Raw genomic sequence first — 16,862 nt, forward strand, 5'->3', positions numbered from 1 at the left:
TTAGATTCTCTTGTCCTTCCCTTCAGACTTTGCAATATCTAAAGCATTATATAAATTTCAAAAAAACCTGAGGGTTTAGTTAAAAATTGCATTCTTTGTTTAAAAATAAACTTAGTGACATATCTCATTTCATCCTGAAGAAAAAAATAAACTTATTGTTCAAGATTTTATATGTGACTAGAGATAATTAGAAGATGCCTGGAAAGGAATATCAGCAAAATATGAAAAAGCAAAGGTTTGAAGGCATTCTAGAAGGATACAAACTTTGGAGAGGGCAGACTTTATTTATTTGATAAATCATGAAATACTTACAAAAACAAAACAACCCAGAAACATGCTTTTCATAGCAAGAAATTAAAAATAAGCAAGTTTCTTAAGCAAAGAGATAAATGGGTCATAGATCAACCTGGTGACAGGTTGTAGAGTGGCAATGAGAGCTTTTCCAACAGCTTGCCTGAGAAGAAGCCAAGGGACCAGCCTGAAAACCAGAAACTAAATGTAGATGGCAGCGTGAGTCACTTGGAGCCCCGCATTGCGACTCTCGTTGCTGCCAAATATACAGCAGGAAGAGTCACAACAGCTTAGCTGTATTTTAGAACCTAATCAAGGCATAACACACAACTGCTGCTGTTGGCGGCGACAATGGAAACCATACTGCACTCCTAATTGGAAGGGAGGAAATGTGGACAAAGGGAAACAACCAACCAAATCTCAACAGGACAAACAAAGTGTGACCAGGTTCTGCCACCAAAGTAAGCAACGTGCACGTTTCCCCAAAACTTGAACGGTATCAGTCAGAATGGACCAGGAGACACGCTGTAAACATGCTGGCCTATATGTTCTTACAACATTGATGCTGTCTGGGATTTTCTTTCCTCCCAGTCTGAAGATAGATCATAAGGCCATGATGCAGCAGACAGATTGTCATGACTGAAACACCTGTTCGTGAGCGTAACATGAATTGCTGGTTTTGTCTGTTTCATATTCTTTCTGCATAGTGGACGCTCCTAAATGGTACAGGACTGTGGCTGTAAAGGATTTTAAATTGTGCCTGATATTTTTCCCTTTCAAAGAGCTTTATAGGTCTTTTATTTCCTAATTGTGAAAAAACATGTATTCATTATGAAAATTAATAGGAAATTTATAAAAGCACAAAGAAGATCAAAAGAAGATCTAACCACTTGGACAACTTTATGTATACCTTTGTAACTTTTGACTTGACTTTACAGTCTTTCATGGGTCATTTCTGCACCAGTTCATATTGAAATACTGGGAACAATGGTTTTGGAATGGACACAGGAAGTGAGATGCTACAGTATGAGTCCTTTTCTTTCCTGTTTATCCAGTCTTAGTGCTCCCTATTACCTGTATCTGCTAAACTCTTTTCTGTGCTCCAAAGTATCATAACATTTTATCCCCTGCTTGGAGCATCCTTTCTTTTGGTGGCCGATTTGTCCTTGGACTACTTACTCTTCATCTTAAATCCCCATCTCAATCATCTTCTACAGCATGAGATCTTCAATGGACCTTTCAAATGGGTTAATATTATCTTTGTTGAAGGTACCACAATAATACCCAGCAAATAGCTCTATTATTCCACTAGCTTAATGTATTGTTATTATATTTTCACTCATTTATTTCCTTACTGGACTACAAGGGAAGAGACACTCTCTTAACTTACTTTCACTTGCACCTAAGAAAAGTACGTACTTCCTAAAAAGATGATCGATAAAAAAGCGGTGAATACTGTTTGCAGATGACATGATCCTATACATAGAGAATCCTAAAGATGCTACCAGAAAACTACTAGAGCTAATCAATGAATTTGGTAAAGTGGCAGGATACAAAATTAATGCACAGATATCTCTGGCATTCCTATATACTAATGATGAAAAATCTGAAAGTGAAATCAAGAAAACACTCCCATTTACCACTGCAACGAAAAGAATAAAATATCTAGGAATAAACCTACCTAAGGAGACAAAAGACCTGTATGCAGAAAATTATAAGACACTGATGAAAGAAATTAAAGATGATACAAATAGATGGAGAGATATACCATGTTCTTGGATTGGAAGAATCAACATTGTGAAAATGACTCTACTACCCAAAGCAATCTATAGATTCAATGCAATCCCTATCAAACTACCACTGGCATTTTTCACAGAACTAGAACAAAAAATTTTGCAATCTGTATGGAAACACAAAAGACCCCGAATAGCCAAAGCAATCTTGAGAACGAAAAAAGGAACTGGAGGAATCAGGCTCCCTGACTTCAGACTATACTACAAAGCTACAGTTATCAAGACGGTATGGTACTGGCACAAAAACAGAAAGATAGATCAATGGAACAGGATAGAAAGCCCAGAGATAAACCCATGCACATATGGACACCTTATCTTTGATAAAGGTGGCAGGAATGTACAGTGGAGAAAGGACAGCCTCTTCAATAAGTGGTGCTGGGAAAACTGGACAGGTACATGTAAAAGTATGAGATTAGATCACTCCCTAACACCATACACAAAAATAAGCTCAAAATGGATTAAAGACCTAAATATAAGGCCAGAAACTATCAAACTATTAGAGGAAAACATAGGCAGAACACTCTATGACATAAATCACAGCAAGATCCTTTCTGACCCACCTCCTAGAGTAATGGAAATAAAACCAAAAATAAACAAATGGGACCTAATGAAACTTCAAAGCTTTTGCACAGCAAAGGAAACCATAAACAAGACCAAAAGACAACCCTCAGAATGGGAGAAAATATTTGCAAATGAAGTAACCGACAAAGGATTAATCTCCAAAATTTACAAGCAGCTCATGCAGCTCAATAACAAAAAAACAAACAACCCAATCCAAAAATGGGCAGAAGACCTAAATAGACATTTCTCCAAAGAAGATATACAGACTGCCAACAAACACATGAAAGAATGCTCAACATCATTAATCATTAGAGAAATGCAAATCAAAACTACAATGAGATATCATCTCACACTGGTCACAATGGCCATCATCAAAAAATCTAGAAACAATAAATGCTGGAGAGGGTGTGGAGAAAAGGGAACACTCTTGCACTGCTGGTGGGAATGTGAATTGGTTCAGCCACTATGGAGAACAGTATGGAGGTTCCTTAAAAAGCTACAAATAGAACTACCATATGACCCAGCAATCCCACTACTGGGCATATACCCTGAGAAAACCAAAATTCAAAAAGAGTCATGTACCAAAATGTTCATTGCAGCTCTATTTACAATAGCCCGGAGATGGAAACAACCTAAGTGCCCATCATCGGATGAATGGATAAAGAAGATGTGGCACATATATACAATGGAATATTACTCAGCCATAAAAAGAAACGAAATTGAGCTATTTGTAATGAGGTGGATAGACCTAGAGTCTGTCATACACAGTGAAGTAAGTCAGAAAGAAAAAGACAAATACCGTATGCTAACACATATATATGGAATTTAAGAAAAAAAAAATGTCATGAAGAACCTAGGGGTAAGGCAGGAATAAAGACGCAGACCTCCTAGAGAACGGACTTGAGGTTATGGGGAGGGGGAAGGGTGAGCTGTGACAGGGCGAGAGAGAGTCATGGACATATACACACTAACAAACGTAGTAAGGTAGATAGCTAGTTGGAAGCAGCCGCATGGCACAGGGAGTTTGGCTTGGTGCTTTGTGACAGCCTGGAGGGGTGGGATAGGGAGAGTGGGAGGGAGGGAGATGCAAGAGGGAAGAGATATGGGAACATATGTATATGTATAACTGATTCACTTTGTTATAAAGCAGAAACTAACACACCATTGTAAAGCAATTATACTCCAATAAAGATGTTAAAAAAAAAAAGTGGTGAATAAATGATTGGATGGATAAATAAATAAAGTTACTTCATCTCTCTGAGCCTCAATCTTCTCATCTGCAAAATGAGAGTAATGACAAACCCCTATGTTTGCTTTGAGAATTAAATGAACCAACATATAAATTGCTTGACATTAGAGACTGAGCCACAGTAACAGCTATTTATTTGCTCCATTCATTCCTAAAAAATATTACTTAAATTCTAAGAATTATTTTTAAAATTCTCTTTGACCTACCAAAATGCAAGCGTTCAAACAAATGATTTCTCTGAACAAGTAGTAATGCTATGGTGACACTTTTGCCATATTAATTTATCCAGGCTTTGTGACTATTAAAAGTCCAAAGAACACCTTACAGAAACTAAATAAGTAAAAGGAACAAAGAGGAATAGCCAAGATTGTATTTTGATAGAGTTGTATCTTAGTCTCGTTAAAACCTATACTAATGCAAGTAATGTTGGAAAACTTGTGTTTCTCAAAAAACACTAAGATGCGATAAAGTGTTTGACTTTCATTTTTCCTGGTAAAGAACATTACACTGCCAATGAAAAAAGAAAAAGACATTGTTTAATGCCTTACATGAAATTTAATTTCACACCACATAATTATTAAAAGATAAGTAGCTCCTGCATTATTAATAAGAATAAATAATAATATGGCAATTAAATAGCTATCACTAATGACTTCTTCATTAATATGTCAGTAGTTGGCTGTTTTATCATGAAGAGAAATTAGAGTAAGAAAGTCGAAAAATTCAGTAAATGATAAAACAGAAAGCTGTGTATTGTGTCTTGGTTAATTACAACTGTATCGGATTCTTAGGGTTCGCTAAAGAAGAAATTTGCGTACTGAGTACAGAAGTAGTTCAAAGCTAATAGGTGCTTTGTTACAAACAAAACTCTCTCCTGTCTCTTTGAGTTTAAGTTTGTTTACTCTTAGAAAAACTTGATTTCCTGTGTCTGAAGAAAATAAGCTTATAAAAAAGATGAAGAAGCTGCTCTATACCGCTCCAGTAAAGGGAGGCTAACAAATTAAGTGTTAATGAATCAGAAACATATGGATTACGCTTCACTCCACATAGAAATGATGTTAGAATCAAGGGGGAAAGTACTTAGCAAAACGTAAATAAGTCTTTGTCAATCTTAAAGCACAAACATGTGAGGTATCTTCAGAAAGCTCCTAGTTATTACTTTCTTTAGTCGTTATCTATCGTTTTCACTTCATAGAAGAGATCAATCTCTCCATGCCCGAATGATCTTTCAAAAGTTTAACAACATATTGGGTAAGTTATAAACAAACATCCCAGAAGTTCAGAGATAAAAAAAAGATGAAGGGAGAAAAGTGTATCGATTAACCAAAACCATCATAACAACACAGAAAAATTTCCTCTGCTCCTTGCTTACCATGATTTGAAAAACAAAGCCAAAATGTCTGTTGTCATGTACCTTTTAAAAATTATCCTCTTTTATATATATATATATATAAAACTGTAGCTAAGATTTATATTTTCCAATTAGACCAACATCAATCTTTTGATTGCACAAGAATTGGAATTTCTATGCTGTGGCTAGTTCTAATTACAGGCTACATTTATAGAAAAATCTTTAAAAGATAACTGTCTTCATGCTTCTTTAGAATTGGGAATTTGTTCAATGCAAGAAGAAAATAACCTTGGATATGGAGTTCAGAATAGATATTTTATTACTGAGCAGAAACCTCTTTATTTAAGATAATTTAGGCATAATTGTAAGCTGTATTCACTCAAGTCCCTAAGAGACATTCTTTACTGGAAAAAAAAGAAATGTTCTTCTTGAATGCAGCAGTGGTTTTAGCGCCTAGTCCACTACCTTCCCAATGAAGAACACTTCATTTACCATTCTGCGTTGCTGCATGTCTCTTTCACTAAGCATTCTGTTCTGGAACCTAAGATTCTTATTTCTTACTAGTGGACACAATTCAGTGCCTTTCAGACAGTTAGAAACGGGGGGACCTCCACGGGTGAAGGCTGGGATCACAGTCAGGGACCGGAAGTGTTACATGTAGATGGTTTCAGGGCCCACCATTTGTTCTCCTGCTATCAGGACTGAAGATGCTCTTCAGCTCTAGGTGAGTTAGACCCTGCTTCCTACCTCTTAGACTCAGCGCAGCCTGTTTGCACTTTGAACCAATAAGATTCAAGTCTTCTTTGTTTAGTAGTCACCACTCTGACATGTTGTTTATCCTCACCTACTTTCAAGTCCCCACCAAGCTTGTAAAATGCTCAAAGCCTTGGACCTGTCCCTTGGCTGCAGGACAGGATGATGAACATGTGATGACACATAAACGCAATCCATAAGTGACTGTGGGATTTGATTGGATAGTTAGAGAATGCCATCGATCATTTGGACCTTTCATGAATAAACAACTCTTAATGATGGAAAACTGAAGCACGTATTAGACAGAGTGCATTAAGCTATTTACCTTCCAAGAAGCAAAAGTATTAGTTACAGCTTTAAAATAAGCAATTTATAAAATTCAATGCAAAGGCAACTCGAAGTCTTAACCGAATGAGTTACTTCTTTTTATTAAAACTTTCCATGGCTTCCCACTGCCCGTGATAAATATGTAGGCCTGACTAGTGTGCACTTTCCTAGTTTCCAGTCTACCTCTCTAGGCTGATCTCTCTCCTTCTTTCCATCCTTTGTTCCAGCCAAAACAAATTGCTTTCAGTTTTCAGACTCTCTTGGTATTTCCTATCACTATACCTCGACTCACTGTCTCCTTTCTCTTAGAGATGATAATTGGGTCGATAATATTCAGTTCATAGGCTCATTATTTAATTGCAAAGACAGATTCTGAATACAGACTTTTGCATGGAAAAATCTATCAAGTGTTTCCACCTCAAGCCCCCATCAACATGCTTCCATTTTTTCTGTTTGCTGCCACCTTGCAACTTATGACCCACGTCAAAGCTTTCACCGCACTCCCTGGCTGTATTCCCCAAGTAGAGATGAGTAATACTTCCAGGAAAACGCAGCAGTCATACCACGACACAATGCCCGCAATTTTCTGTGTCAATAACAATGGTTAGTTTTACCTCCTTAGTAATTCATCGGTAAATGTAGGTTCAGGTTTTCTTAATCATCTCCTTTTATTAAAAATTATAAATTGTATAGAACCTTCATAACAGAATTTCATCAAGAATGAACTAAAGCACTCAATTGTTGCGGTCCCTACCCAAGTACACAAAAGTAGTGGATAAATAGCAAGGATAAGAGAACAGGGTGTGTTTCTATGTGTGTGTGATTCCCTGTATGTACACATTCATGATAAGAGGTGGGCAGCTCCTTCTCAGAGTATCTTACATATTTCCACTGTACAGCCGTCCCTTAATAAAAACTACTCTAACGTACAACAGAAATATTCATCTTCATTAATTGCATATGGTAGTTCTCAGATAATACAGACACTCGAGAAATAGACTTTTTAGTTGTTGTGTTTTCCAGTTACACTGCTTGATCAGATCTCTACATTCACACTCCGTTGTCCCACGATGCACAACTGCCCTAACTCTCCAACTCTGCCTAGCATCCTGCTACTTCTATGAGCTCCGATAGCCCATTCTAAAGTGATAGTTTCTTTAAGAAAATAATTACAGTGTAAATTAGTCTTCAACAAATAGTAAGGCACGTTTTGGAATTAAGTGCCTAAGTACTGAAGCTTTGCTTCCCGATGTGGTTAAAACCATTATATAAGTTGAAGCACATCCATTCAATCTGTGTACCTAGAAATATCATTTCTTCTGTTGCTAATGAAGGTCCTACAGCACAAATTTATTAAAGGTATACTTTTGCATGGGGTAATAATTGGGTCGATAATATTAAATTCATAGGCTCATTATTTAATTGCAAGGGCAGATTATGAATACAGCTTCTAAAATGTATTTTAATGAAAAACACTACATCCTGACCTAATCATATCAACCTTATGCTATCTAATTAAGGATGCAAAAAATCATTAGAGTCGCAAAATATTAGTTCCAGCTCCATCAGGCTGTGAGCTGCCCCTTCATGAATATATATTTTTTTACTCCATGATAAATAGTTAATGAGGTAAAAATGACAAAATTTGCATGTAGGCAAATTAGTTTAATAGAATGATGTCTTTTCTGACTACTGAAAGTGACCTTTTCCTTCTCAAAAACATGGCTAAAATACTTTGGAATTATCATCTGGCTGTCTTTGCACAAATGATAAATTGTATGTATGAACAATATAAAAATTACAAAATGCAATAATCCTAAATTCTCATCATACTCTAAATGTATTCTGTGCTTTTGCATTTATCAATTTAATAACATGAAATTAAGCATATTATAAAATGTCCATTTATGTGGCCATTTTTAATCCAGAGCATAAAAATGAGAAGCACGTGCTTAATAGCTAGCACTATGGCAAAAATCTAGATCAAATTTTTAAAGCACAAGAAGTCTAGACTACTTACTTGAAATACTTTTATATTAAAATGTCCACTCCACTCTTAATTTAGCATTTTAGATTATAGATGACTGCTCTCAATTAAACTGGTATAATAACTTGAAATCAGTACATCAATTATTCAACAGTGCTACCTTACTTCCCTATTGAAATAAACTAGACAAGCAATCATAAAACAAGTTAAGAAGAATAACATACAAAAATTAATCATAAGGAAGAGAAAGGCTTCATAGTATAAACACCAGGTCATGAAGAGATGTGACAAACAAATAAAATATATACGTCTATCATTTAACTTTGAGAATGTTTCTGTGTGCTTAGCAAACATCACTCCAACAGCAAGAAATAACAGGTGCTCTACAGATTTTCAAATGATTTGCATACACATCTCTATGAGTCTCATCACTGATGGATGCTGAGTCTGTGCTGTGAAAGGAACAGCAGCAATTCATCCAGATGTATTAACTTCTGGTAATGGCTCAACAGAATCTAAGCCAAAATATTTTACTTAAGACAAAAATGCCTTTGATTAAATCGTTTACTTTGGTTACATTTAATCAAATTGTCTTTTCTCTGATCCATCTGAATGTGGACACACAGTCAGCATGATGGACTAGAAACTCAAGTGACACTCTCTTCCTGAGTTCTACTCTTGTCCATCACGTGTCAGCTAAGCCATTTTACAAAGAAGAGAATAAATATTAATTTTAAAGAATTAAGGAATTTCACAATCTCCTTTAATTTTCCTTCTAGCACTTAAGCACTAGTTGACTTCTCCCTCCCTCCCTCTTCTCCTCTCTCTCCTCCTGTTCTTCCCATTCTCCCCCATCTCTCATTCTCTGTCTTCTCTAGCTAAAATAAAAACAATTCTCTATTTTTCTCTGTATTCTCTTGTTCAACTCAAATCATTTTGGTACATAAGTTTGGTTGCCTTCCAAATTTCTAAACTTCCATGTTGTGAAACTTAATGACAAAATAAAATGAACAGACACTTTGAAATTATCCTAGAGAGAAAGTGCTGTTTGCTTGACTTTTAGGATCATTTCAACCACTTTGGCCTTTTAAAAAGTATGCTGTTAGTCAAGGATTTTTGAAGAAGAAACCAAAATGAATATAAGGTAAAGTAAAAACTGTTTTACTTCAAGTCAAGGACAGTGGTCTTGAAAATGTCTGCTGTATTAAACTAATTATTAAATTAAGAGAATTCAAGACATATTGAGTATATTGTTAGTAAACCCATGTGGAATTTTTTTAAAAGCTAATGTTTAGGTTTCTATCAAGTAGGGAAGAGGATGAGGTAGATTTTATGTCTATTATACACGCAGATTAAATATGTTTAATAATTCAATGGTTCATGCACACATTCTTTTATGTATTGAAAAAATAGACAATAAAAATGTACTATTATTCTGCAGACCCTGTTAGGGCTTGAGGACACAAAGATGGAGAAACTATTGGTTTATTACACAAAAAGTCTTCGTCTAAAGAGGAAGAGGAACACACGGGGAGTTAATCCCTAGACTGTGTGTTAGATGCTGGAAAGGTCAAGTAAAACAGGCAGTTTTAGCAAAAAGGAGATGGTTGTCTCTGGCAGCTCCACCGAGAAAACACTCAAACTGAGCCCTGGAGAATAGTTTGTTTGCCCAGTGGTACGTGAGGAGTTGGGAGGCTGTCTTTCCAAACAGAGAGGAATGTACGGTAATGTGAAACAGTATGACATATTTAGCAAATTATCCGTATTTTATATGGCCTCCTCATATTTTGCTAAGAAGCATTTGGTAAGAGGAATGTTCAGAAAGGATGGGAGAGATGAGCACACAGGAGATGTCACTGGAGAGGTAGAAAAGAATCAGATCAGAGGGCAAACACACAATAGTATGAAGTTATTGAAGGTTTTATGACAGGGGACTGCAGGGTCAGACTTGCATTTTAGAAATACTATTTTGACAAGAGACGAGAATGAATTCATGGACAGTGCAACAATGTGGCAACTGTAGCATGAGATTGAAGGCAGAGAAAGCCATTGGCAAAGTATGGCTGTCATTCAGAAGGTGGGTATTGAGGTCCTAGACATAGGTAGTAGCAAATGGAATAGAGAAGAGGAGATATTAAGGAAGACAAAGAAAAGTCTAGAAAAACTCTTGAGTTTTAGATCTTTGTGATTCAGAGTACATGAAAATGCCAAGTACAGAGATTACGGAAGTGTAAATGGCACAGGTAAAATGTATGCATTAATTAATTAACTAAGTCGATTTTGTTTGGACCATACTAGGTTTTAGGTAAATTCGGGACATTCATCTGGAGATATCAAGTAGGCTGCTGGATTGTATTTTGGGGGGACTCAGAAAGGAGGTGTATCCTGGAGACACGTATTTGATCATCTTCAGCCGGATGGAAGACACAGTTTGAAAGGAGGTTTATCAAAGAACTATGGAGAGTCAGACAAGGAATAAACCAAGTACAGAACCCTGGGAGACGCTAACACGTAAGAGCCTGGTGAAGCCAATGAAAAAGGCAAAGGAGATTTCTCCTGAAAGAGGGAAATTAGTCTAGGGGACTGACTAACAAAAGCATCAAAGGAGAAAGGCAGAAGTAATATCCCTTCCCTCCTGTTCACTCAAAGTCACTTTAAAGCTGAAAATCTTGTCATGTGTGGAAACTCATTCTTTTATGTTCTTCGTAACCGTTGTGTATTTTGCCATATATATATATATACACACACACACATACATATACACATACATATATGTATATGGCAGGTATCAATAAATATTTTTATAAGAAAATAAGAGTGCTGAACTATAAGTACCATCTGGTCATGTCTCCTCATCTCGACTAATAAAAAAATAAACATACAATTGAGCGGCAAGATTTGTACAGTGGTGGTGATCAAATACAATAGTAAATGGCTTCAAAAAACAATGTGAGAAAATTTAACAGCTGACAGATATGCTAACGGAATGAGCTTCTTTCGTGCAGTCAAAACACAAATCTACTTCAAACCAACTCACCTTCCTTCTCTCACCATTGAGTCCTCTCCATTGCTCAGATCTTTTTACTATATAGCTTAGCTCCTGATTGGAAATCTCCAAATCATATGGTATAAAAAACTTGGTTTCTTCACTGTGGATGCGCTGAAATGCGTCTAATATCCAGGAATCATTGTGCAATCTAAAAGCAAAATCATTTGTTATTTGGTTTTTTTCCCAAATATTGTTTGCTTTTTTCCAAAAATGTTATTAAACACTTTGTCTCTTTTATAAATTTCTATGTATTTAATTCACTAGTCCCCTTTCTTTTTCAGAAATTATTTGACTAAGATTCCAGAAATGATTTAATGATTTTCTCTGCTAGATAGCATAATCCAACAACAACAATTTGGGGTTTTTACAGCTATCTCCTAGAAGCCTACTATGTCTGATTCTAAGTTATAGACTGTAGAAAAATGAGAAATATTTAGCCATTAGTTTGTATATGAGTGTCCAAATGAAAGGGATTTGTCAAAGGGAATTTGAGTTTGGATTTATATTTCCTCAGCAAGTTGGTTTTAGCGTCATGCCACAAGCTCAGTCAGCACAGAGGTTTTGCTTGGTTGGTTGCTTTACAGCGTGAGTAATAAACGGACAAATCTGGTGGAGTATCTAACCTGATGAGCGACTCATTTAATCTTTTCCCATTTTTCAAAACATCTCCAAATAGTCATTTAGAAAAGCACTGCTTTTCTTGTGATATTGATAAACTGACAGCAAAGTATCTTACTAAAAAATATTAATACTTCATTAGTAACATTTAGATGAGTACTATAAACATTAATTAAGCCAATGCTTATAAAACTTTCCCATAAATTACCTCTAAGTTCAGAGAAGAGAAAATGTGTATTCTATCCCTAATCTATCAGTATATTTGTTTTAATATAATGCTCGTTTTTTGTAAAAGTTTAAGTAAAATTAAGACTCTGGGGAAATATCATATTTATCCTGTGACTTAGTGGACACTTGGCTGACCAGGTTTGCCTGGAACCAGTTTAAAAAAGATAGAATTGTGCCACTAACAGTCTGTAGACCAGATCAAGAACCCTAATGCATCACAGTGTCAATAAACTACCCATCTGAGAAGTAAGTTTTTACAAGATGCCCAAAATATAAATTGGACTATCAAGATAATTAAGGATCACATGGAAATGTCTTTCTACACGGTGTGGAGAATTTTAAGTATTTTCTTTCAATGATCAGGATAATTATATTTTGCTTTAAATGGGCTAGATAATAAAATTTAAATGTATTGCTTTCCTATTATAATGGTAGTTCATTTCACATTCACTGTGTTACCTAGCTTTACCTTAATCCTGTCATTTACATATTTACATGTTAAAATCAAAAGTTAGTCTTACTCTTTATAAGCAACAGAGAGAGAATTTAAACTCAGAGTTAACTCCAAAGTTCATTTTATTCCATCATCTGACTCTTCAGTGAAAATAAAAGACACAACACATATCTTCATTTAACTAGATCCTTTCCAAAACAGATTTTTTTGACCCTTCTTGCCAACTAAGGTGCATGTGTCTTTTTTCCCCCCAACTATTTTTCATTCATCACATAGTGGAAATGCAGTCAGCCTTCTGTATCTGCAGGTTCTATACCTACAGATTCAACAAATCAGGGATTGAAAAAATTTTGAAAAAGAATTCCATGAAGTTCCTAAAAGCAAAACTTGAATTTGCTGTACACAGGTAACTATTTACATAGCATTTACATTGTATTAGGCATTATAAATAATCCACAGATGATTCTAAGTACAGGTGACCCTTGAACAACATGGATTTGAATTGTTCAGATCCACTTACACACAGATATTTTTCAATAAATATAGTCACCCTTCTTATGTCTGGGTTTCACATCCACAGGTTCAGCCAATCATGTATCACAAACTTAATACACAATCCGCAGTTCTACAGTTCATTGATTCCTAGGAGGTGGAACCCCAGGATTTGGAAGGCTGACTACAGGACTTGAGCATCTTATCTCCCGGAACCAATCTCCCATGGATACTGAGAAACAACTGAAAAAGCAAAACTGCCACCCGGCGTCTCTGATGGTCCACATGGCTTGGTGACATCTTGAAATGCAACTGCTATTCTTACTATGTTTGGAGATTCTAGGTCAGCAATGTGAGTGATTTGCGAGTTGTCTTGTTAAACAAGAACTAGGCTTTACCATTCTCTTAAGCTTGTTTAATGTAACATTCATCTTTTTCTTTTAATGGTGGTAAGATTTAATGTAGTTAAATTACTGTCAATTTGCTGCCATAAACATTTTCTATATGAAGATTTTAAGTGCAGGATTATCAACAATGCAATTAACTTTGAATTAATTAGGAATCACAGTCCTGTTTCTGCTAGCTTCTGCTCCTTTTGCCCAGGAAATGTCTGTCTCCTCTTTACATCTCCTTCATTCTGGGTGAAAGAATAATTATACAAATATCCAAGCCAGGATCTACAGGACGGTAAACAAATGCTTTAACAGAGAACAAAATGGCACACTGGAATGTGGAAAGCTGTATGAAGGTCAATTATGTTTTATTTTGATTTTTAATATTTTTTTTTGCCATTTTGAGTGGCATTTCCCAGTGAAAAGCTTCACTATGGGTTGTGAATGAGTCAACTTACCAACCTCTATTAGTTTTTAGCATATTTCTCAGCTCTACAGAGCCAGCTTACACAAACAAGGAGAAAATAGTCTGGTCATAGTCGTATATGCAAAATTTAGAAATAAATTGAACGTTGATAATTCTGTAATTCATTTGATAATATAATCAGTCAAGCAATATAACATTTATCCAAAAGTGAATTGTTTTATCCTTTTGGATATTTATGCAGTCCATACGGATCAAATTTGGTGAACATCTATTAAACATTCACTTTTTTGGTTCTCTTGAGAAAGTTAATGATTCCAGCTAAATGTTAGAATAATTTCTATTAAGATAAAAAATGTAAAAAAACAGTTCCAATTTCATAAATAAATCGGGCATTGGTAGACATTGATGACAAAGAGCAGCAAACTATTTTCTCTGTGTATTTACAGTATTAGAATTGTTCAATAAAATGTTAAATTTCAACTTTCCATGATCATATTTAGTTATGAAAGTTTGTTATTTTCAAATAGGTTAAAGATAACACAAATACACGCATGTATTTTCATATTTTTGCCATTTTGGGTATGTGTGTATAAATATCAGATTGAACTGAATAAAATTGAAGATACTGGATCATATTGGATGAAAGAGAGAAAAGGAGAAAGGCAAACATGGAAAGAATTCTATTGATTAGTGAATCTAAAAGGAGAATACACAAGGTCATTGCACTACTTTTGCAACCTGTGTAGGTTTGTTTTTAATAAAAAGCTAAAATTTTATGATATTCTACTGAAATACACATTACATGGTGATGGTTGAAAAATTTAATTTCTTTTGACAATACAACTATTCAATATGTCTAAAAATTTTACATTTTTAAATTTCTTCAAAATGTAATTAAAAGAGAGACTACATTCCACCTGTTCATAAAGCCTTAGGCATTATTGTTTATAGAAATAGGTCACATATTATGCCACAGGTTCTGGTGATGGACAATGAAACAAAGTAATTTACAAAGTCCTCTGCCCTGTGTCCTACATTTGAAGCAATTCACTGCTTGATGAATGGCAGAAGCTATTATGTTTGGTTCACATCTGAATGTGGGTCATTTACAGAAACCTAGCATGTGACATTTCTTTTCAAGCTAAAAAGGACAAGTGTGAACATTTAGCTAATATAGTATTTTAAGGATCATGAAAAGGATGGAAGCTATGACTTAAAATAGCTCTAAATTCAAAAAATATATAAAAATGAAGAAGAATCAAATATGACTGCTTATTTCTAACTCCAAAAGTTACAAAAGATTTCAGCAGTATGGCTTTATACATATTGTAGTCAATGTGCTTATGATTTAACTTTGAAAACTACTTACCTGCTGGTGTAAATACATTAGACTGTGGCATGTACAGCTCTGAATAGACAGCATGTAAACAGTCAAGCTTCTTATAGAGTGACAAGCATATGCTTGCTGAAATTCATTCATTCATTTTTTTTAATATTTAAAATTTTTTTCTAAAATACAAATATTCTTTAGCAGAATTGTTGAACACTTTAGATGAGGTGTGACACTGAAGTGCTTATATGTATGGAGAAAGCTTTGGTTGGCTTTCTAGAAATACTTGAGCAGTCACCATTCTGTTTAATAGTAATTAAAATCCAAATGGCTTTGGTATGAACTTGTACTAAATGGAGAAAAAGGGAAATACAAGGAAGCCATAAAGAAGGAAAAGTAATTTTAGTAAAAGGAAAAAGAAACTCAGAAAGTAAAAATGTGCACGCAATGGGAAATAGTGAAGAACCACCCGCATCCCTCCACCACCATTTCCAGAGACAGTCCTGTCACAGGGTTCTAGTTATGAAGTGTACATCCTTCAATGTATGTGTAGAGTCTCACGTTTGTAAGGGGACAATCATCCTCCTAATTCACTCCTCATTCATGTATTTACTTGGTCAGAAAATATTCACATGTGTCTATCAAATGCCAAGTACTTGGTAAGTGCAACCAGTAGGGGAGAGGATAGGGGAAGATTCCTGGAAGGAGGGGGAAAGGAGCCCTCATGACTCACAGAGTGATGGGGCGGCCACAGAGTATTAAGGTTGTACAATGTGGGGAAGGCATGGCCCCAATCAAGAGACCTCATATTTGTAAGAGTAATAGGAGCCATTAAAGCAAGAAGAGATTTTTTTAAATTAAAAATGATTCTGGTGACACTGAGAATAGATTAAAAGGGGCAAGAGGGAATATAGGAAGACTAGTTGAAGGCTGCTGTTACAGTAAGTCATGGGAGAGATTAGGGCATATCGGACAGGGAAAGGACCCTATGGATGGAATGAGGTGAACTGGTTCAAGAGCTAAGGAGCCACCAGAACCTGGAGAAGGTTTGTATGGAGGGTGAGAGAGAGAAAGTGTTTGAGGACACCTCCCACGTTTGTTCGTTTGTTTCTTCTTTCCAGAACTGGATGGGTGATCTTGCATTTACTGATACAGGAAACCCCTTCCTTCCTTCCTTCTTTCCTTCCTTCCTTCTTTTCCTTCCTTTCCTTCCTTCCTTCTTTCTTCAGAACTGGATAGGTGATCTTAGCATTTACTGAGAAAGGGAACCCTACGTGAAGAGGTGATCTGGAGCAGAAGACAATGAGTTTCTTTTCAGAATGTCGATTTGGAAGTCCCATTGACATACATACGTGCAGTTGTCAAAGTTAATAGAAAGTTCTAAATTGCTTAATTAAATTCATATGTATCTTGGAAGAGCTAAATTTTAGAACTAAACTTAGCTGCCTAAATTACAAATCTGTTAGAAATATACAATTTAAATCAATTAACTTGTTCCAAAGGAGCAGATCAAGGTTTAAGTTTGATTTTACTACTCACATTTTAAAGATAAATGAAAGA

At 35.5% G+C, this 16,862-nt stretch overlaps 1 protein-coding gene across 1 annotated transcript in view; it reads right to left on the reverse strand.

Annotated features, from left to right (window-relative positions):
• Nucleotides 1–11,092: 11,092 nt before the first annotated feature.
• Nucleotides 11,093–16,862, reverse strand: part of LOC113631603 (uncharacterized) — a 147,262-nt gene continuing 141,492 nt past the window's right edge. Inside the window, exon 10 of the mRNA XM_027128175.1 lies at nt 11,093–11,509. Within this exon, the coding sequence (XP_026983976.1) occupies nt 11,272–11,509 (238 nt within the window). The 3' untranslated portion in view covers nt 11,093–11,271. The remainder of the gene's footprint in view (nt 11,510–16,862) is intronic.

This window comes from Aethalodelphis obliquidens, unplaced genomic scaffold (assembly GCF_003676395.1).
Source record: "Aethalodelphis obliquidens isolate GAN/ISIS:26980383/991018 unplaced genomic scaffold, ASM367639v1 scaffold34, whole genome shotgun sequence".
Classification (NCBI taxonomy): domain Eukaryota; kingdom Metazoa; phylum Chordata; class Mammalia; order Artiodactyla; family Delphinidae; genus Aethalodelphis; species Aethalodelphis obliquidens.